The 22,811-nt window shown below is 40.7% G+C and overlaps 1 protein-coding gene across 5 annotated transcripts in view; it reads right to left on the bottom strand.

The window, feature by feature from the left end:
• The window catches only part of KIF1B (kinesin family member 1B), a 178,212-nt gene that overhangs the window by 84,498 nt on the left and 70,903 nt on the right, over positions 1-22,811 (bottom strand). For 3 of the 5 annotated variants that reach the window (XM_025398661.1, XM_025398672.1, XM_025398681.1), the window contains exons 13-20: positions 19,533-19,666; positions 9,422-9,501; positions 8,473-8,548; positions 5,435-5,514; positions 4,832-4,938; positions 3,934-4,017; positions 3,525-3,705; positions 3,359-3,431 (exon numbers count right to left, since the gene is read on the bottom strand). In XM_025398661.1, coding sequence (XP_025254446.1) covers positions 3,359-3,431; positions 3,525-3,705; positions 3,934-4,017; positions 4,832-4,938; positions 5,435-5,514; positions 8,473-8,548; positions 9,422-9,501; positions 19,533-19,666 — 815 coding nt within the window. Of the gene's footprint in view, positions 1-3,358; positions 3,432-3,524; positions 3,706-3,933; positions 4,018-4,831; positions 4,939-5,434; positions 5,515-8,472; positions 8,549-9,421; positions 9,502-19,532; positions 19,745-22,811 lie in introns of all 5 variants that reach the window. The other 2 variants (XM_025398642.1, XM_025398651.1) reach the window with 1 other exon arrangement.

Genomic DNA, 22,811 nt, shown 5'->3' with positions numbered 1-22,811 from the left:
ATAAATCTAAAAGAACTCAAGTTAAATCTAGCGGCCGTCATTTTCTTTCTTTTTAAAATGCTGCCATTTTGACTGTGTAGAATACGTCCTCTTTAAAGTTCAAATGTATCACCCTGTCACATATTGATAGTGATACTAAAAACTATATGCAAAGTTTATGTGATATAAATCCTGTCTCCATGTCAAAAAAAGAAATGTTTATATTTATTTACATTATTATTATTATTATTTTTTTTTGTTGAGACTGAACCTAGCTTTATCACCCAGGCTGGAGTGCAGTTGTACAATCTTGGCTCACTGCAACCTCCGCCTGCTGGGTTCAAGCAATTCTCCTGCCTCAGCCTCCCAAGTAGCTGGGATTACAGGCGCCCGCTATGACGCCCTGCTAATTTTTGTACTTTCAGTAGAGACAGGGTTTCACTATGTTCTTCAGACCGGTCTCAAACTCCTGACCTCAAGTGATCTGCCAGCCCTGGCCTCCCAAAGTGCTGGGATTACAGGCGTGAGCCACCGCGCCCGGCCAAATTTTTAAAATATTTAGATTCATTTATTAAGGAGTTGGAAAAGCTACTGAGGTCTGGTCAATTCACATGTCACAAAATGATCCTTCGGCTTTCATTAAATGCCAAATGCAAAGTAGGCCTCCTAAAGAGACTCTGCAAGGAACTTATGCAAATAAGAAGAGGGAAGATCCCTAAACTGAATGTAAAAAGCAAGCAGAGAAAGGACCAGGGTATCCTAGAGCACTAACTGAAGAAAACGCTCAGCACCCTAACAATGTGAGGCATTTGGGAACTATCAGAATAGAAAACACATGAGCCTGAATTTCATTGTTTAATACTGACATTATGCAAAAAATGACTACATATGGTAAATATTAAATAAATATTTACTGATTAATAATTTCTTTGCATTCTCTCAATGTTTATTCACAGGGTGCATTAGAAATATATCTGTCAATTGACCAATACAGGGTAATATATAAAAACATTCAGTATTACTACTGGTAGATATTCTTCAGGCTAAAGTGTTAGCAATCAGCTCCTCCCTTAAGTCAAGAAATGAAAGTGGAAGAGACAGACCTTTGAGAGGAAAGCAAGTTCCTTGCTTTAAGGAGCTGCTCTTGAAATCCTGGCTTGCTTTCAGATACACAGAGCAAGCAACAACCAGAATCTGATTATCTGCAGGCTATATACATTCCCTAGAAACGGAATACGTCTTAGACATTCACTTTCTCTTTATTTAGTGGCAATCTTTATTTTAGGGCACAGAATGAACACCGACTCTTGGTTAGGGACAGCACCAGGCATCCTTATTCTGCCGTGCCTAGTTCCTCTAAGTGAGGTCCCCAGGATCAGGAGCACTGGCATCAACTAGGAGCTTGTTGGAAATGCACACTCAGGTCCCAACCCAGACTTACTCAATCAGTATCTACATTTTTTCTTTTTTTTTTTTTTTGAGATGGAGTTACGCTCTTGTTGCTCAGGCTGGAGTGCAATGGCGCAATATTGGCTCACTGCAACCTCCACCTCCTGGGTTCAAGCGATTCTCCTGCCTCAACCTCCTGAGTAGGTGGGATTACAGGTGCTCGCCACCACACCCAGCTACTTTTTTGTATTTTTAGTAGACACGGGTTTCACTATGTTGGCCAGGCTGGTCTCAAACTCCTGACCTCAGGTGATCCACCCACCTCGGCCTTCCAAAGTGCTGGGATTAGAGGTGTGAGCCACAGCGCCCAGCCAAGTTTTAGTTTCCTCAACTATAAACTGGAGGTAACATTACATATTTTACTTATACATATGCATAAATAAACAAAGAGGGTTGTTTTGAGGATCAGATAAATTGATGGATGTTAACGCTCTGTAAATTATAAAGCACTATACAAATATAAGGCATTATTGTTAATAATAGAGCTTAATTACACCTGTCCTCGTTTGATCTCTCACAGACCATCAGAGGCATGTTATTAGAATGTACTACATTATTAAGATAAAAGACTTCTTCTTGTGTCACAAACTTTTCAAGCCACTAATCACATTGTAGCTAGTCCCTTCCGTTTTCATTAAAAACGTAATGCTAAAAAGGCCTCCTAAAGAGCCTCTGTCAGTAACACTGCTATTATCTTGCCCAAACCCTTGATTTATTCTTAAAATCCATTCTTTTTAGGGCTTTACTATAATTTACAAGATAACTAACTGGTTTAATCCATGCCCATGCCTGAGAACTGAGGTGCTCTGGAAAAGGTTGCTTTTGCTCAAGTCCTTCACTCTTCTGGCCCACTTAGCACTAGCCCCTTCTTTTCCAAAGCACAGAGCATGACTATAAGGCTGTAGTTTACTTGCTGTATTTTATACTATGGTAAGAAGCCAGTGCCTGAACTTTCTCCCTAATACCCCTTTACCTTAAAAGATAAGACTGAATCTTAAAAAATGAGAACTTCCTAAACTGCATCCACAGTATCCAAAGGTTAGTTATACTTTATTCTTACATACCAAATGAATGCTGAAAAGGTTCTTATAACCACGGCTTTGTTAACCAAAATTGGTTGTTTGGTTGGCTTTAAAAATGAAAATCTAACTAATGGATCAACTTATTTACTCATGTGATTCAGTTTCTATCAAATCTAGGAAATCAACTACCATTATAAAATGCTGAAGCCATTAGTATTATATCAATAGCTGGGACCTTAAACAGACTTTTTCCAGCTGCTCACCCAAATCCTCCTTCCCTCAAAGGAAGCAGCCCTTCTGTCCTGTCCGGGCTGGGTATGCAGCCTGTGCTCCCACCGCTACCACACATGCCACTGAGAACCTGATTGAGAATTCAGACTCCATGCAGGGGAACAGGAAAGGAGTAACACATGCAACTGTGCAGCAACACTTTTAGACACAGTTTAACTTAAAAAAAAAAATCTGCCCAGCGTAAGAACAATCCCAAAGTCAGCCCAAGAGCAGAGAATTAGTACTATCAAGTGATCAGAAACAAAACCAAGGCAAACTCCCACCAAATTCAATATTCAGAGTTATTATCATTTAAAGAACCACCACTGATGCAAATTCCAAAACCACTATCAAGAGGCAAAGGCTACCAGAAAAGTTCTATTTCCTTAAAAAGCACTTGGTTGTAACAGAAAGATTTGGCTTTAAGACATAAAAAGCCCAAAAGAGTACCTCTATGGACTATTTTTTCAGGTTAAGGCTCCTGGGAGATTTAAGTTCATTCTCCATCAAGGAAATCAAAGAATAGTGCTTGGTATCCTTGAGAGAAGCAATTTGGGTGAGTGCTGCTCTGCGGAACAGGGAAAGTACGGGAACAAGCTGCCCTTTTCCCAACAGTTTAACAGATTCAGGACTCCTACCAGTCTCTGCTGCTCCAAAAGAAGATCTGCTTCTTCCTTCTCCTTTTTGTATAAGATCTCCATTTCCTGTAGCCTAGAAGTAGAAAAAAAAAAAATTCAAGAATGCTAATAATATTACATGTTTAAAAGAAGGAACAGTCATGTGGGCTGCGTAACTGTGCATTACCTTTTCTCCATCTCTTGTTTCATATCAATTCCTTGTTTTTCCAGAAGCTCTCTCTGGGCAAATGTCCAGTCCACAGGCTCAGACGGGGTCTCAGCAGAAGGAGTCTTCTCTCGCTCAGCTCGTGCTTGTTCCGGGTGGTTAAAGCGGAAAACATGGTTTTTACCCATGATGATACGGTTTCCTAGCACAAAACAGAAAAATAGGGTTAAGAAATAATTTTTAAAATATATAGTATATATTTAATAACCTCACCCCTCCCTCATGTGAAAAGACAGCTTTCAGAGCTGTTGTTTTTACAAGAACAAAAATCCTAATGCTATTACTTCATCCTTTAAACAGCCAAAAAATTAGAGTGGTCACAGAAGCCATGTGCACATTGCTGAAGACAGCAGAACTCTCCCAGTCTCACCTGAGCGCAGCTGAACAGGCTGGGACACCCTCTTGCCATTTACGTAGGTTTCTGAGCGTTCACAGGGCTCTAAGGTCACGATAACTAAGAGGAACACAAACTAATGTTATCATCACAAACCACTGGAATCAAATAATGGAAAGCAGTTGCTTATCAGGATTTGTGGTAAGTAGAATAAATCCCTGCAATCAATCAAGTGGCTGAAGTTGTCTACACTGTAGTTCATTTTGGGGTACCAGAACTAGTTCCAATAGAAGAGGCTATCTGGGGCTATGGCTAACACAGGAACATTTAACTCTATTTGATAAACCTAAGAAGATGATAGGAAATACTAGTTTCAGTGATCTCCAACAGTTCAGTCAATAAAACTCAAGACTGCCAGAAATTGTAAGGATGAGACATAGGTAATAACCAGAAACTAAAGATTGAAAAGCTAATATTTTGATAAGGGAATGAGTGAATTATATAACACAAAAATATCATTAAATTGTTGTTGTTTTAATAACCCAGGCAAAAATCAAGACTGACTTTTCCCTCCCTTTTAGATAAAAATAAATTCTGCTGGGTTAAGACTTAATGTCCTTCAAATCTCCTATTATCCAGGATATTTGCTATTTTCTTACTTTTCTATTAAATAATTAACATTCCAGACCAAGCCTAATTGCCTATGTCCTTCTCAGTTCTTGGCAGTTACAAAAGGGCTTCTTTTGTCCAAGCTATTTTCATGTAAAGTAGCCTTGTCCATCTCTGCATTCATAAGCAGCCTATGTCTCTCCATTTTTCAGAATTAGACTGTATAAGAAAGAATTACTGATAGACAGAGAATACAAAGTCTTAAGGATTTCTCCGAATATAAAATGAAAAGGTTGCTGCTGAAGCTCCAGCCAGGAATGCTCACCTTCCCCGCTGTTGTTTCTCTCACTCCGGAAGATACAATGCTCTTCTTTAATGTGAGCCCCGCTCAGCACTATGTCCTGGCGCCGCTCAGCATCTGCTTGGCCAACCCTGAACACAAGAGAAAAGTGTTTCCCAGGGAAATTCAGACACAGAAAGCACTACAAACAATGAACCTCTTTATTGCAAAGAATATCCTTTGGTATGCACAAAAAAGGTATTGCCTTGTTGCATCAGAAGCTTTCAACTACAAATTCTATCCTCACATATGAGCAACCTCTCTACATCAGAATAAGAAACAAGGAGCACTGATACACCAATGTAACTCACACAGTACTATAAAAAGACATGAGTCAAATAAAATCCCTAAGGAATGTATATTTGTTAAAGGAAAAAAATTTATTTAGGGTCTTCAGAGAAAAACTACATGTTAACTGGCTCCACTGGCAAAAACACATTATTTGGAAAGAGAGGATAGTTTGTAACTATTTCAGACAAAAAATACAGCAAATCATCACATTAATTTTTTCAACTCCTTCCCTTTAGTCATTCAATTATCTAAGAGGGGGAAAAAACATGAAGTGACCAAAACAAGAAAGAAATATACCTTGTAATTCCATCTTTGATGTAATAAAGTAGGCACTCAGACATTAGTGGGTCTTCATTGAGGTTAACAAGATGTGGGGTCTGAAAAAGATTACAGATGATCAATTTGGAGCAGCGCACCACGAGAGAGCTGTGGTAACAACAGGGGCCTACAGGAGTTCAGGCTTCTCCAACTCTCCACGGAGCCTAAAGAGGGATTTCTTTTTATCCCTAGTTGTGGTTCCATAATAAAGAGAAAGCACTCTCTTTAGACTTCACCAAATGGAACCAATGCATTCTATTTTATTTTAATTAATTAATTAGAGACAGAGTCTCATTCTGTCTGGAGTGCAGCGGCCTGATTTTGGCTCACTGCAACCTCTGCCTCCCGGGTTGAAGCGATTCTCCTGCCTCAGCCTCCCGAGTAGCTGGGATTACAGGCATGCGCCACCACACCTGGCTAATTTTTCTATTTTTAGTGGAGACAGGGTTTCACCATGTTGGCCAGGCTGGTCTCGAACTCCTGACCTCAGTGATCCACCCTCCTTGGCCTCCTAAAATGTTAGGACTATAGGAGGTAGCCACTGTGCCTGGCATTCTATTTTAAAACATGAGTTCTGGGATAAAAAAACAAGACCCAATTTTTGATAAGATCAAAGCACAAGGAAAAACTGAGGACAGGCCAATTCTCTGAATGGAATAATTATAATTTTTGTAAATGCCTGGGCAAAAATCTTAAGAAATATTTACTTTTATTAAAATGTCCTCATACCCCCCTACCACTTCCCACTATAATTTTTATCAGTTCTTCTATGATCCCAGTTATTAATTTATTAGTCTTTACCTTAAAAGACTTTAGTTTATTAGTCTTTACCTTAAAGAAAAAATTAAAATTACTGATATTCGATAATATAAACATCTTCTAACAATCCTCTTCATCTAACTCTAATATTTCTAAAATCTTTTTTAAAAAACCAACCTTCTTCGGTGAAAATACCCCACTGGAATCCAAAAATAAGTCACATGGTCTTGAAGCCAAAATCTACTCAAGAGAGTGCCAGCAAATGTGGAAGAATGAAAGAAGAGTCAGATGAGGGGGTAAGAAAAGGGACTATAAAAGATGGTTAAAGAGAAATTTGAAAAACCTCCACATCTTCTCAACTAGCATCCACCTTTGTAGTTGAAGAACTTGACTGGTTTGAGAAAGTCAAAGCCCTTTATGGGTAGCATTCTTTAAAGCACATCATGATTTGAAAAATGGAATCTCAGAAACAGGTCCTAAGACTGCGTTTGGATGTGGTCACTGGTATATCCCTTCCTTTCATGAAGAAGTCTAGAAAGCTAAAGCAAAAATTAAAGTAAGAAAAAGCTTTGGAAACAGAGATCTCACTTTGGAATTCCACGCAGTTTACATCTCAACATTTGTTCAAGTTATTTATGATTTATGTTAAATGCCATAATATATTCACTAGTTGTTATAACAAAAATTTTCCAGCCAGGGGCAGTGGCTCACGCCTGTAATCCCAGCACTCTGTGAAACTGAGGTGGGCGGATCACGAAGTCAAGAGATCGAGACCACCCTGGTCAACATGGTGAAACCCTGTCTCCACTAAAAATACAAAAATTAGCTGGGCGTGGTGGCACGCACCCGCAGTCCAGCTACTCAGGAGGCTGAGCCAGGAGAATCGCTTGAATCCGGAAGGCGAGGCTGCAGTGAGCCAAGATCGCACCACTGCACTCCAGCCTGGAGACAGAGCGAGACTCCATCTAAAAAAAAAAAAAAAAAAAAAAATCCTTACAGGTTTAACACTGTAAGATGTTATAAAATACCTTTAGATATATGCATAGGCACAATTAAATTCCACCAAAACTGTAACTGCTAAAATCTATATAATCATAAGTAACATATCTGAATAAACGCATGTCTTACTGAAGGAAAACTATTAAAACTGTGGAAACCACTAACCTTTCATAATATAAACATATAAAACACTTACTGTTCTATTATACAATATGCATCTAAAATGTCTTTACATCAGTCTTTTCTGTTGAAAATAACACATTGGAATTTGAAAAGAAAAAAAAAAGTTACGTGGCCACAATAGAAAAACCTGACCAGAAGAATTGTAGCGAAAACCACGGGAATATTTCATATCACATAAAAGTACCAATTCAAAACTCACCACCCCTTGTATCCTAACTTAGAGAGATCATCATCAGAACCTGGGTATAAAGATGTTTAAGTCTCCAATAGCCAATGTAAGGTCACTTGAAATAAAGGATAATTTACTAGTAGCATAAAATCATGCTTTATACATCAATATATGTTCTCCTATTCTCTGACACATAAGCATGCAAAATAACCATTCGATAGCCATTTTCCAGTATCCAACAATAAGTTGCAACTTAGTTTAATAAAAAAACAAAAAAAAACCCTTACTATTCTAATTAGCTAAAAGCTACCTAACTACGTTATAACTATGATTATGTAAAAAGGAAGGTAACTATGGGAGACACTTTTTTAAAAATGAAGAAGGAAGCAGAGGAGTCTAGAAGGACAGGGAAAGGAATTGCTTTACTCAGTACAAGGGTTGTCTATAATACAAATTGCAGAAGCAAATGGAAGCAGTATTCTTCTCCACAAACCTGTACAGCTGAAATTGGTTCCAAAAAGTTATAAAGCAGGGTAGACGACTTCTGTGGGAAAATCTACATGAAAGAGTAGCCAAAACTGAAAGTATGCTAGGTTAGGCTGGGAATTGAAGAGACAGCAACAAATAAAGATGACCAAACAAACTGAATCATGGCCAAAAGTTACAGATATATTGCCTTAGGCTTTTTCTTTGGTAAATAGTAAACAAGATAGGCATTTTAAAAATAGGCTGCCTTTGTACTATAAGACCATGCTTTAAGATGAAATCAGAAATATCTGAAATTTAGGCAAGTATCAAGATAATAAGGGGGAGACAGAGTAGGTCCTGAAAGACATGAAGTGCCCCAGTAACAAAGACAAACAAAAAGTGTCTCTGTCTGATTAGGTTTCACAACATTGTTTCCTACCTTTTTAGGTGAGAAAACCCCTAGGGTTCCTCCATCTTCCCGAATGGCAACTCCCATCTCAGCCAACAAAGCCTCTCTAGGAAAAAAAACAGGTAAATCAGAATACTAATACCAAAATGTCAATTAAATCAGTCTAATACGAATTGGAAAATAAAGCCTGCAAAGCAAAAACAACTGGCCATGTTTATAGTCAATAATGCAAACATAAAATAATGTGCTTATCTCTCATCATTAATGAGAAGTTATCTCTAAAAGCAATATCACATTCAAAATAAATTAAAACTTGGTCAAAGTTATATTCACTGAGATAAGAAATTTGTCTCAACTGACTTTGGAGATAGTCAATAATTCATAAATGATATGCATATTAATATAAAAAAGAAAAGGCTATTCCTTTTTTTTTTTTTTCCTTGAGACAGAGTCTTGCTCTGTCACCCATGCTGGAGTGCAGTGGCACCATCTCGGCTCACTGCAAGCTCCGCCTCCCGGGGGTCATGCCATTCTCCTGCCTCAGCCTCCCGAGTAGTTGGGACTACAGGTGCCCGCCACCACGCCTGGGTAATTTTGCATTTTTAATAGAGACGAGGTTTCAACGATAGTCAGGATGGTCTCGATCTCCTGACCTCATGATCTGCCTGACTCAGTCTCCCAAAGTGTTGGGATTACAGGTGTGAGCCACCGCGCCTGGCCAATATGTTCTATTTTCTATGAATCCCTAGCAACAGGTAATATGGTAACTATTAAACCTGTGACTCCCTAGAGAATATTTAAATACGTAGATGTCATAAATTCAACTGGCCATAAATCCCTGTCCATTTTATTTGGTTTCGTTTTGTGTTTTAGAAGGGCAGATTCTTCTATTTTAATTTACATTTTATCTTTTCTTACTATAAAGTAATCCACATCCCCTAGAAAACTTAGAAACATTTCCAGATTTTAACCTCCTGACCTCTCCATTCTGATGGCCTCTGTTTTACGAAGCTTCTCTTCCCAAGTTTCATTCAACTCAGCAATAATCTTCTCTGATTCCTAAGGAAGGAAGTGCACAGTTAAAGGGGCAAAGACTCTTATAATTTAACAAACCATGCTAGAAAAGCAAGAAACAAATCACGCCCTTTGAGGAAACAGGCCAGAATTAAAAGTAATGAGATTTGTATGTTATTAATATGTAAGATAAGAATCATAAAGACTAGACCTAAAACTGAATCAACCCCAAACAAATAAATCCTCTAAGTCTTTTTTTTTTGAGACGGAGTCTTGCTTTGTCACCAGGCTGCAGTGGCGTGATCTTGGCTCACTGCAACCTCCACCTCTGAGGTTCAAGTGATTCTCCTGCCTCACCCGAGTAGCTGGGACTACAGGTGTGTCCCACCACACCCAGTTAATTTTTGTATTTTTAGTACAGATGGGGTTTCACCATGTTGGCCAGGATGGTCTCAATCTCTTGACCTCGTGATCCACTCGCCTCAGTCTCCCAAAGTGCTGGGATTACAGGCGTGAGCTACCGCACCAACCGATCCTCCAAGTCTTAATAAAAATATCTTAATAGGCTGGGCACAGTGGCTCACGCCTGTAATTCCAGCACTTTGGGAGGCCGAGGCAGGCGGATCACAAGGTCAGGAGTTCGAGATCAGCTTGGCCAACACAATGAAACCCCGTCTCTACTAAATATACAAAAAAAATTAGCAAGGCATGGTGGTGCCCACCTGTAATTCCAGCTACTTAGGAGGCTGAGGCAGGAGGGCAGGAGAATCGCTTGAACCTGGGAGGCAGAGGTTGCAGTGAGCCAAGATTGCACCACTGCACTCCAGCCTGGGTGACAGAGTGAGACTCCATCTCAAAAAAACAAAACAAGAAAAAAAACACCTTAATAGTGACTCTGTCTATATGTATCTGTGTGTGTGTGTTAGAGGAGGAAGGGTAATATTAACATTCCAAAATGAAAGATACTTTTTCTGACAACCACTTCGATAAAAGAATAAAGGCCGGGCGCGGTGGCTCACGCCTGTAATCCCAGCACTTTGGGAGGCCAAGGCAGGCGGATCACGAGGTCAGGAGATCGAGACCATCCTGGCTAACACGGTGAAACCCCATCTCTACTAAAAATACAAAAAATTAGCCGGGTGTGGTGGCAGGCGCCTGTAATCCCAGCTACTCAGGAGGCTGAGGAAGGAGAATGGCGTGAACCCGGGAGGTGGAGCTTGCAGCGAGCAGAGATCACGCCACTGCACTCCAGCCTGGGTGACAGAGCGAGACTCTGTCTCAAAAAAAAAAAAAAAAGAATAAAGTTCCCAAAGGTATTTACTGCTTTTGTTTCACTACAATTTCGCCATAACACAATAACCTCCTGAATACAACCCAACAGTCAACATAGAAAGATTTAGTATTAAATCTCATCTGAAGGCACACAGCCACTGAAGTGACAATTTACCAATCACTAGCTGAGTGTTTACACTTACATAAATATAAGAACCTAATTCATACGGGGCTTAAAACCTAGATAACAGGTTGATAGGTGCAGCAAACCACCATGGCACATGTGTTCCTACGTAACAAACCTGCACATTGTGCACATGTATCCTGGAACATAAAGTAAAATTTAAAAAATAAGCAAATTAATTAATTTAATTTAATTTAATTTTAAGAGAACCAAAACATGTTTCCTGCTCTCAAGGAGGTTACTATATACTAGAGAGACAAGTAAGTGATGATTTATTCATTCAATACTTACATATAACCCCATTACATATCAAGCCTTGTTCAAGGCACCTATGGATATGGCAAAGAACAAAATCTCTGCCTTCATAAGATTTACATCATAGTAAGGAGACTGATATAATCCTATTCATTTATTTATTTATTTTCTTTGTTTGTTTGTCTGTCTGTCTGTTTGACACAGAGTCTCATTCTGTCATCCAGGCTGGAGTACAGTGGTGTGATCTTGGCTCACTGCAACTTCCACCTCCCGGGTTCAAGCAATTCTCCTGTTCCAGCCTCCCGAGTAGCTGGGACTGCAGGTGCCCACCACTACGCCCGGCAAGTTTTTGTATTTTTAGTAGATACGGGGTTTCGCCATAATTGGTCAGGCTGGTCTTAAACTCCTGACCTCAGGTGATCCGCCCGCTTCAGCCTCCCAAAGTGCTGAGATTATAGGTGTGAGCCACCATGCCCAGCCATGATATAATCCGTTTTAATCAATAAGTACACAGTATGTCAGATAGTGGCAAGTGCTCCAGAGAAAAAGCAACAAAAGGAAAGACCACACGGGGAAGGGTAGGTGAGGGAGTGATCTGAAGTGAGGTTGTCAAGACAGGCCTCACAGACTCAGTGATACGTGAGCAGAGATCAAAGAAGAGCAGAAGCTGCCATGTGGGTATGCTGGGAGTGGGAAAGTACCTGGAGTTTTCCAGGAATAATTGTGATGCTAGAGCAGTATGTCTGAGGATTGAGAATGGATACAGTAGGAGATAAGAGAACAGTGTACTAAGAGCTAGAACTGGAGTATTCATAGGTCTCTTTAACATAGGTGAATCAAGGCTGAGTGAGGTCCAGACAGAGAAATGAAGGACAAGTAGCAATTAACTAGACAAAGAATGGAAGGAAAAGGAGTACAAAAAAGTGGGACGAGCATATGCCAAAACAGGTGAAAATGCTGGTCATGGAGACGAAGTAAGAAAGTCAGGCCGGGCGCGGTGGCTCACGCCTGTAATCCCAGCACTTTGGGAGGCCGAGGTGGGCGGATCACAAGGTCAGGAGATCGAGACCATCCTGGCTAACATGGTGAAACCCCGTCTCTACTAAAAATACAAAAAATTAGCCAGGCGCAGTGGCAGGCGCCTGTAGTCCCAGCTACTCAGGAGGCTGAGGCAGGAGAATGGCGTGAACCCAGGAGGCGGAGCTTGCAGTGAGCCAAGATCGTGCCACTGCACTCCAGCCTGGGGGACAGAGCAAGACTCTGTCTAAAAAAAAAAAAAAAGAAAGTCAGATGATGATAATGAAATGATAGTAATGATGCTAACAGTGATTAACAAGGAAAAGTGTTATATGTTATAGTTCATCAAACACTTCAATGTATGATTCATATAACAGGTCACTAAAGAAGCCTGTGGCCCCAAAACATAAATATCTACACAGAAAGGACTTGTGAGTAATACAATAAACCTTAAGTTGTCTAGTGTTTGATTTTCTGAATCTCTTGGACTTCCAGAATATTATATGATTGGATGTCACCTCAAAACAAAAAAACATACCAAAGGCAAAGGAACACGTGAAAAAAGCAAGAATGAAGATTCAAGGCAGCAGCTGCAAAAGCAAAGTAGTATATGAGTTTGGTGGAACAAATAAGAGGGGATGACTTAAAATAAAATTTAAAAAAAGAAAACGAAAGATGAAGAACAACAGAACAACAACAACCAGCAAAGGCAGGCAAAGAGTAAAACAGAGTAAAGAAGGAACCTGGGCATCAGTAAGGTTTACATCAAGGCAGCCATGTAGAAGGTACTTTTTCAGAAAAGAGTTACACTTACAAAGTGGAAGAAGCTAGAACAAGTCTGTGGTTGGGGTGGCAAGGTGATAAAAAACACCTGAAATGGCTCTCATTAGGCTTCAGAACACACATAGAGGCTGAAAGGCTAAACAGCTACCTGAATGGCATCTCTACAGTCCTCAGCAGAAATGATTACCATGCAGTGCACGTGCCGCTCCACGAGTGGAGAACCAAAGTGTCATGCTAGAGGGCCAGCAAGCAAGACAAATCCACACAATTCCGCAAGGAATGAGAAGGCCAAGGACCAAGTTTTCAATAGTTTATCTATAAAGCACCACAAAAGTTATTCAACAATCACTAAGAGTGGTATTAAATGCTTCTGCATAAGTGAGCTATGACTGCACCACTACACTCCAGCCTGAGTAACACAGTGAGCACCTCTTTAAAAAAAGAAAATGCTGGCCAGGCATGGTGGCTCACACCTGTAATCCCAGCACTTTGGGAGGCCAAGGCGGGCGGATCATGAGGTCAGGAGATCGAGACCATCCTGGCTAACATGGTGAAAACCTGTCTCTACTAAAACTACAAAAAATTAGCCGGACGTGGTGGTGGCACCTGTAGTTCTAGCTACTCGGGAGGCTGAGGCAGGAGAATGGCGTGAACCCCAGAGGCGGAGCTTGCAGTGAGCCAAGATTGCACCATTGCACTCCAGCCTCGGCTACAGAGTGAGACTCCGCCTTAAAAAAAAAAAAATGCTTTTGCATATGACTGCTTTTTTCCTTTTTCTTTTCCTCCCAGCCCCAACCTGCATATGATTTTAAATAGACAAGTATAAGACAAGCTGATGACATAACCTACATAATTTTAAGGTCTATTAAAGATAGCTGGGTAGAAATCTATACAGTCTTCTCAAAGTGAAAACCTTCAACAAACAGGACAATAGGATGCACCCGACCTAACCAAGGTATCTTGACTAGTACTTATCACAGTGCGGTCCACAAACCACTGTTGATTATGGAATACAAACTGACATGAGATATTTTTAAAATATTTCTTCCTAGTTGATTACCTTCAGAAAAAGTTATTTCAGAGCAGAGGATTATCTGGTCATATTAAAGCCACCCTATTTTGGGGCAACTGTAGAACTCACTCTAAGAAAGCAAAATTACTGTCTAGGAATCCTCTTACCATTTTGCAGCCAACTCTAATATGACTTATCTAATTTTACTTACCATCTGAAGAGTAAATCAGAACATGATCTCTTTGTAGAAAAGAGATTTAATGAGTAAGGTACAACTTTTATTTTTATTACAGTTTTCAGCTGCAATTTTGAGGTTGTCTAGAAAGCTATTTTTAAAAACTTTGAGGGAAACTTAGAGAAAATACTAACTGTGAGTCACATTAGCACAACTTCGGAGCCAAAAAAAGCCTGCGAAATCATTTATTCTGGAACCATTCTAGAGATAAGAAAACTAGACCAAAACCAGGAGTTCAAGACCAGCTGGCCAACATGGCGAAACCCCATCTCTACCAAAAATACAAAAATTAGCCGGGCGCAGTGGCACGTGCCTGTAGCCCCAGTTACTTGGGAGGCTGAAGCAGGAGAATCGCTTGAACCCAGAAGGCACAGGTTGCACTGAGCCAAGATGGCGCCACTGCGTTCCAACAGACCAGAGAAGCTAAGTGAGGCCACACTACTCACTGAGCCAGGTCTAGAGCTATTTGCTGACTCACTGTTCTTTCTTCAAATAAAGCAGGATCAACAGGCTTTCAAGTAAATATTCTATGAAACAGTTCACCCTAAGTTAAGAAAGAGTGAGGGATATTCTGTTCAAGCCTGAGTAGCAAACTTAGTATAAATAAAATAGGGAAGCCAAGTGCAAAACAGCATCCAGTCTCAGGAGCATCAATTCATTCTGCCAGCAGGTAGGCATTCTGGTGTCCAGAGCTTCCCATACCCCACTCTAGGGGCCTAATGTAAGATGAACTTGAAATGTGGATTCATGGTTCAGAAATGAGGGATTGAGGAGATAAACCTTTAATCCTCCTCCCTTTCTTTGAAAAAAAAAAAAAAATTCCAAAAACCAGAGGGACACCAGGAACTCTTCTTTAAGCTCTGAGGAATGCCGGGCTCAGGTGTCATTCACTCTTTGGTCTCACATCATATTTGTCTGCATCTCTAGCTATTTGTACAGCACTGGTTAATAAATTATGTTCATATAGCTAAACAATTTAATCTCTTCTTGATGGTTTAGTTAAGGAAACAGAAAAATCACCAGGACAAGTCAGAAATATTTCCATGAAAAACACTTACTACACAGAACATTTGTTGAAGCCACTGAATCACCAAGGTTTTACCGTACTGAACATAGCATGCTTCCTAAGTGGGTTCCAAATGTGGCCTTGGGTGCTTAGCACAGCATTTGCCCTTGCCTGCTTCTGTAATGGGTATTTGTGGATATTTATAGGCTAAGTCTAAGCAACGGCACTCACAGTACTGACTGTGATGCCAGACTAATAAACACGAGAGCTGTGGCTACAGCTGCATATTTAAAACCTTATTCGACAGGAAGACCAGGCATGGTGGCTCACGCCTGTAATCCCAGCACTTTGGGAGGCCGAGGCAGGCAGATCACCTGTGGTCAGAAGTTTGAGACCAGCCTGGTCAACATGGCGAAACCCAGTTTCTACTAAAAATACAAAAATTAGCCAGGTGCGGTAGTACACACCTATAATCCCAGTTTCTCAGAGGGCTGAGGCAGGAAAATTGCTTGAACCCAGGAGGCGGAGGTTGCAGTGAGTCGAGATTGCGTCTCTGCACTCCAGCCTGGGTGCAGAGCAAGACTCCATCTCAAAAAAAAAAAAAAAAAGGTATTTACAATGGTGTGACGTGCATACCTAACATATGCAAAAAGGCTATCCAGTGAACAAAGCCACAGCAACATTGTGTGTAAAAACGGTATCCAATCAACTGACCTTTTTTAAAGTCAAAAAGAAACAAAGGGAAATAAAATGTTAGGAAAATGAATTAACCTCCTCTATTGCTGTTCTCCAGTATAATATTTTTCTCCTACAGTTACCATGCCTTAGGAACCCAGTTCCTAGATATTCTGAAGCATTTCTACTGTACAAACATTGCCCTGGAGCTTTGGATGAAAGATGCTATCTGCCTGCAGCATTAAAATGCAGGTTTACCCGAAAGGAATTCTCACCATTCACAAAATAAGGGCAGAACTAAGGCGCTTATGCTTCAGTGAACTACCACACTGCACTAAAAACCCAAGACAACAAAAAGCCCTAAGGAAGCTCTTTTCTTTCTAGAATAAAACTAGGGAAAACCGAAGAGTTCTTTATTTTGGCGTAAGAAATAATTAAAACAAAGAAAATTTGTTTTCTGATTGAAGTAATACAGTTTTGTTTTGTCTTGCTTTAGTGGGACATAGGGAAGTCGGAGGAAGAGTTCCCTGAATAATGACAGTGTTATTCCCTAGAAATGATCTGGAAGACACTGGGTAACCTGATTCTTAAAGAGTCTGGTTAATGTCTTGACTCCTAACGTGACATTATTTTCAATTGGTCCCACTTGGCAGTTAGGGAGAAATTTCTCCTTTACATCAAGATGAATGTCAAAGGAAAGGGTAATCTCAAGCGTATGTGCTAACGCTTTAATAAGCAAATAGTTACGATTTAAAATCCCCAAAGAAAAAGAACATTTTATATTAAGGACTCAGTAAGTGGGAGTTTTACTTCTCATTCCCAAGGAGCTCCCTATTTCTTACTCTGGTTCTAAAAAGAGCCCTGCAAAGCCAACATGGTCACTGACGCCTATAGTGAGAAAATGTGTAGAGTCTTACCACTCCTCTTCGTTAAGGTCTTTAGTAAAATTTCAAAGTCAATTTTACCAACAGCAAAAATTACCCTGCAGCCTACAACATTTAATGGAAAGATTTCTCACTCCTTCTCCCTTTGCTAGGTATTGCAGAACTTCACCACTTTCCACTTACATGTTCTGAAGGAAGAAACAAGAACATTATTTTTGTTTCTTTTTTTTTTTTTGAGGTGGAGTCTCGCTCTGTTGCCCAGGCTGGAGTGCAGTGGCGCAATCTTAGCTCACTGTAACCTCCGCCTCCTGGATTCAGGGGATTCTCCTGCCTCAGCCTCGATCAGGAGATCGAGACCATCCTGGCTAACATGGTGAAACCCCGTCTCTACTAAAAAATACAAAAAACTAGCCAGGCGAGGTGGCGGGCGCCTGTAGTCCCAGCTACCGGGGAGGCTGAGGCAGGAAAATGGTGTAAACCTGGGAGGCGGAGCTTGCAGTGAGCTGAGATCCGGCCACTGCACTCCAGCCTGGGCGACAGAGCGAGACTCCGTCTCAAAAAACAAAAACAAAAACAAAAACATGCTTTAGAAACAAAAATAAAGCTGGGCATGGTAGCTCACGCCTGTAATCCCAGCACTTTGGGAGGCCAAGGTAGGCGGATCATCTGAGGTCAGGAGTTCAAGAGCGGCCTGGCCATCATAGTGAAACCCCATCTCTACTAAAAATACAGAAAAATTAAGCTGGGCGCAGTGGCTCATGCCTGTAATCCCAGCACTTTGGGAGGCTGAGGCAGGCAGATCACTTAAGGTCAGAAGTTCAAGACCAGCCTGGCCAACATGGTGAAACCCCATTTCTACTAAAAATAAGAAAATTAGTTGAGCACGGTGGCGCACGCCAGTAATCCCAGCTGCTTGGAGGGTGAGGCACAAGAATCACTTGAACTTGAGAGGCGGAGGTTGCAGGGTCTGGAGATCGTGCCATTGCACTCCAGCCTGGGCGGCAGAGTGAGACTGTGTCTCAAAAAATAAATAAAAATAGAAAAATTAGCCGGGCATGGTGGCTTGCATCTGTAGTCCTAGCCACCACCATACCCAGCTAATTTTTTGTATTTTTAGTAGAGACGGGGTTTCACCGTGTTAGCCAGGATGGTCTCGATCTCCTGATCTCGTGATCCACCCATCTCGGCCTCCCAAAGTGCTGGGATTACAGGCTTGAGCCACTGCGCCTGGCCAAGCATGTTTTTTTGAGATAGAATCTCACTCTGTCACTCAGGCTAGAGTGCAGCAGTGCAATCATAGCTCACTGCAGCCTTAAACTCCTGGGCTAAAATGATCCTCCTGCCTTAGCCTCCCAAAGTACTGGGTTTACAGGTATGAGCCACCATGCCCGGCCCACACTATACTTTTGAAATGAGTAAAATGTCAAGGGAAAAGGTAGGCTGATTAAGAAAGAAAAAGCAGAACCTCTTTCTTCAGATAAAATGTTTGCCAGCCTCACATGAAAATTAAAATGAGAGCATCTGACATTTTCAATTGTCAAGCTTAATTCACTTTAGTGTTAAAGAGTTTTTCAGCAAGCCTTTTACCTATTAAATGTGTCAATGTGTCACTGTTCTCTAATGTCCTTGCATGAGCGGCAGTCAAGGGGAATACTGAGTGAATGTGAAGAGGACTGCTGGCTGGCAGCATGATTGCAACTTTTCAGACTCTTAAAAAGTGTTCCTTGTCCTCCCTGTGTCCCCTATTCTAGCATTCTTAAACACAATGGTTAAAAGGTGTGGGTCAAACTATCTTTCAGCACTGCAGGTGATAACTGTCTGTGCACTGAATGAATTGAGGAGGAAGAGAAGCAGTTATGAGTCAGAAGGCTCTGTTGCTCTTAACTTTCATATTCATACAGAGAGGTGAGATCGAACCTCACAGAGCCAGCAATAGGCTGGGAAATACCTCCAACAGCAAAGCTGGGAGCCATAGGCCAAATCTGCATACATGCAGCTATGGCCCTGCGACCCCATGGGTACCAGTGTAGGAGGAGATAACCTTCCTACACAGTAATCATAGGGTATCAATGTTTTCTGTGAACTTCTAGAAGATATAACCTAATAAGTATCTGAATAAACCTGGAAAAGCTACTCAAATGTTCAAACTTTTTTTTTTTTTTTTTTGAGACAGAGTCTTGCTCTGTCACCCAGGCTGGAGTACAGTGGCGCGATCTCGGCTCACTGCAAGCTCCGCCTCCCAGGTTCACGCCATTCTCCTGCCTCAGCCTCCCAATGGTCTCAATCTCCTGACATCGTGATCCGCCCGCCTCAGCCTCCCAAAGTGCTAGGATTACAGGCGTGAGCCACCATGCCTGGCCCAAACTTTATCTTTGTTAACAGAAGCATGGCTCTATACAGAATTCCATCTTCGAATGAAACCAAACATTTCCAAATAAATTTCTAACAAAACAATTTCACTGTAACTTGATGAACTACCCCAGAATTAACGTACACATCTATTAATCCATTACTCTGCCTTGCCAGCCTATGACCTGCCCATGCACCTCTCCCAACTCTGCCTGACCATGTCAGACTCAGGCATTCTAGTGAAAAGAAATTAACTTACATAGCAGAAAATTCAATCTTCAGGACACCTCTAAGAGTCAGAGAGTTCTCCATATGCTGAATCGAAATCTTAGTGATTTTTACTCCTAGTTCTTCCTTGTGGAGCTATATAGAATACCTTGTATTCAGTCTGAACTATTACTTACCTTTAGACGTTCAATAGCTTCCTCTCCTCCAGGTGTAGACATGATCCTCTCTTGAATACTGGTCACAGACGTCAAGCCCACCTGACTATTGAGTGAGCAGGAAGATGGGGATGAAGTGAGGGACCCCATGGATGCTGTGGAAAAATGGCCAGGGCGTTGATTCTCAGAGGCTAGCAAGTACCTATGCTTATTGTTCTGAAAATCTTTCAGATCTGGGAGATAGAAAGAAGAGAAGGCAGAAAAAGTAGGGAAAAGGGAAAGAAGCAGAAGAAAAAAAGACAGGAAGGAATATTGTTGTAAGAAAGGACAGCATTAAAGCGCCAAGACAAAGACAGGCTATAATACAAACACAGGTTACAACTGTTCTAGATGGCAGTTCTAAAACATGTCTGTCTTTAATAGTGGTATCCTAGAGGTTCAGAATCATTTGTGCACTTACAAACTAAAAGATTCCAATGTAGGTTAACACTGTATCTTGCAGGGGGATAAACCAGAGCCTCAAAGGAAACTGCTTAGGCACTCTCCCTAAAAAAACCAAAATACCTTCCATTTCGTCTTTCTAGTACTCCTAGTCTACAATGTCTTCAGATTTACACTTTTCCAGTAGTTTGTAACAGTAAGGGGAAAACAATGATCATTTATTTATCAATAATAATCCATATTGGTCTGGCTCAGTGTTTTATGTAATTCAGCAAAAATTTCCAAGAAAATGTTATGGTTAAAACAAAGTTTGTGCACTGAGTGGTATGCTTTGTATGGCAACATTTCAACATGCTAAAAGGATTTTTAATATGTCTTAAATAAAAAAGCGTAATTATAGAAATGAGAGGAATTTCGTGTAAGTCCTGGTTAAAAATTCAGGACTAACTGATTGCCTCAACAGGGAAGAACAATTAGCAGATGAATGAGTTTTAGTGCAGGTTCCATTCTTCGGTCAGAGCAAGCAAAAAATAAGGCCGATTATTTGTTAATTTAAAGCCCTTAATTAGCCTAAGAGTACAACCATGGGTCACTGCTAAGCCTGCTTCCTAGTATAAAATGCAAGTTTTAGGAACATACTTCCATTTACTAAGTCTCTAATAGAACGGTTAATTTCGCTTTTAAACTCAGTATTGGTAAAAGAAAAAAAAAATTTTAGCCACAAACAACAAAATTTACTGATTTGCTGTTGTACTTTCTTTCATTAGTCATCCTTTGCAAAAAGATACCAAAGGTAAACCATAAGTATTGGTGCAATCCAACTTTAAAATTAGCTCATTTTTGAATCTGAAAAATTAAAATTCATATCAAAACTATGTAAGTTTTCCTTAAAGGAGATGAGTCAATACACACAGTTGGAAAAAATACTATTAGTTTTCCCTGGGCCTACTCATCTCTACTATTTAATTAAAGCCAGTTTTTTAACTCCCTTAAAGCCAGTGGTTGCTTCAAGACAGTTTGAAAACCACCATCTGCAAATACAGAACACAGGGAAACAAGCAAAGAGGCATCTTTTAAAAGGGGGATAGGGATTAGAGCAAAAAATTAACCATCGGGGGAAAAGACCAGGATGGACAGAGTTTAGGTCCAATGGTCACATGCAAGCCCTAAAAGGAATTAAGAGAATTAGATCAAGATGGAAATTGAGAAGTAGTCAGGGCTGCTTTCCCTCAGGAATATAGAATTAAAACTTAGTCATGCATGGTGTTTCAGGAAATGCCGCAACTGCTAAGAAAAGAGGTAGGCAACAAGCTGGCAGCAGCAACACCTTGAGCACAAAAGCAAAAATAAGGCGGCACCTTTTCTACACCAGTATCGTTGAGCTTTGGAAATCTCAGACAGAGCTGCTGCAGTCCAAGAGTCACTTCTGTATCAGGACATTATAGTGTATTTAAGCCCTAACCTCATAACCACAGCCAGGGCTCTATTTGGTTTCTCCTATGCATTTTCTCACTGTCTGCCAAGCCTCATTACATGCCTTACTGTAGAAATAAACAACTCAGGTGGCCGGGCTCAGTGGCTCATGCCTATAATCCCAGCACTTTGGGAGGCCAAGGCAGGAGGATCACGAGGTCAAGAGATTGAGACCATCCTGGCCGACATGGTGAAATCCCGTCTCTATTAAAAATATAAAAATAAGCTGGGCGTAGTGGTGTGGGCCTGTAGTCCCAGCTACTCGGGAGGCTGAGGCAGGAGAAATTGCTTGAACTCGGGCAGAGGAAGTTGCAGTGAGCTGAGAGCTCACCACTGCACTCCAGCCTGGTGACAAAGCAAGACTCCATCTCAAAAGGAAAAAAAAAAAAAAAGAAAAGAAAAGAAAAAAAGAAATGACTCAGTACGAATCTAAAAATTAACCCCAAAATCAAGATATTTTTCTTCTAAGATAACAACTTCTTGATGAATTACCTTAAAAGGGTAAGAAATAATTTCCTCACCAACTTAAGATATATATGGAGAGAATAACGAGGTACATGTGATTCTTTAAAAATGTTTGAGTCATTTTAGACACCTAAGTTATTTTAATTTGTGACTTATGAAAAGAGGAAAGGCTGGGTGTGGTGGCTCACATCTGTAATCCTAGCACTTTGGGAGGCCGAGACAGGAGGACTGCTTGAGGCCAGGGGTTCCAGATCAGCCTGGGAAACATAGCAAGACCCCCATCTCTACAAACAAAAAATTTAAAAATCAGCCAGGCGTGGCAGTAAACAACTGTAGTCTCGGATACTCAAGAGGCTGAGATGGAAAGATCACTTGAGCCCAAGAGTTCAAGCTTGCAGTGGGCCATGATCACGTCATTACACTCCAGCTTGGGTGACAGAATCAGACCATCTCAAAAAAAAAAAAAAAAAGGAAAAAGTATTTATCTAATCATCTGAGGCCCAAGATATGGAGAAAAGCAACTTAGCACAAGCTCCCATGAGTCTCAGCCCAACATTTACAGAGCTCTCCAATCATAGATAGTTTTGCGGACTGAAAATGATTATTGGTAAAATGGACATAATAAAATATTTTCAGAGCCATTAACAGAATTAAAAGAGACTATATTCAAGGCGCCTAGAATAGGGCCTGGCATATTATGCACAATTAGTAAGTGCCAGTTACTATCATCATCTATGATTTTTGGATTTAATTTAATCACACTGGGAAAAACTGAAGAGTAGAAGCAGCAAGAGACTCTCAAGCCTTTCTACTTCACTCAAGCCACAAACTGAAATTCAGCAAAAATTAGTTTGCTAAATGAAGAAGGGCAAAAATAGGATTATTTCTGATTCTATACTATGCTCTGTCTGGGATTTCTCT

This window comes from Theropithecus gelada, chromosome 1 (assembly GCF_003255815.1).
Source record: "Theropithecus gelada isolate Dixy chromosome 1, Tgel_1.0, whole genome shotgun sequence".
NCBI classification, from domain to species: Eukaryota; Metazoa; Chordata; class Mammalia; order Primates; family Cercopithecidae; genus Theropithecus; species Theropithecus gelada.
The sequence above is the reverse complement of the archived record's forward strand: the minus strand, read 5'-3'. Positions and strand labels throughout refer to the sequence as shown.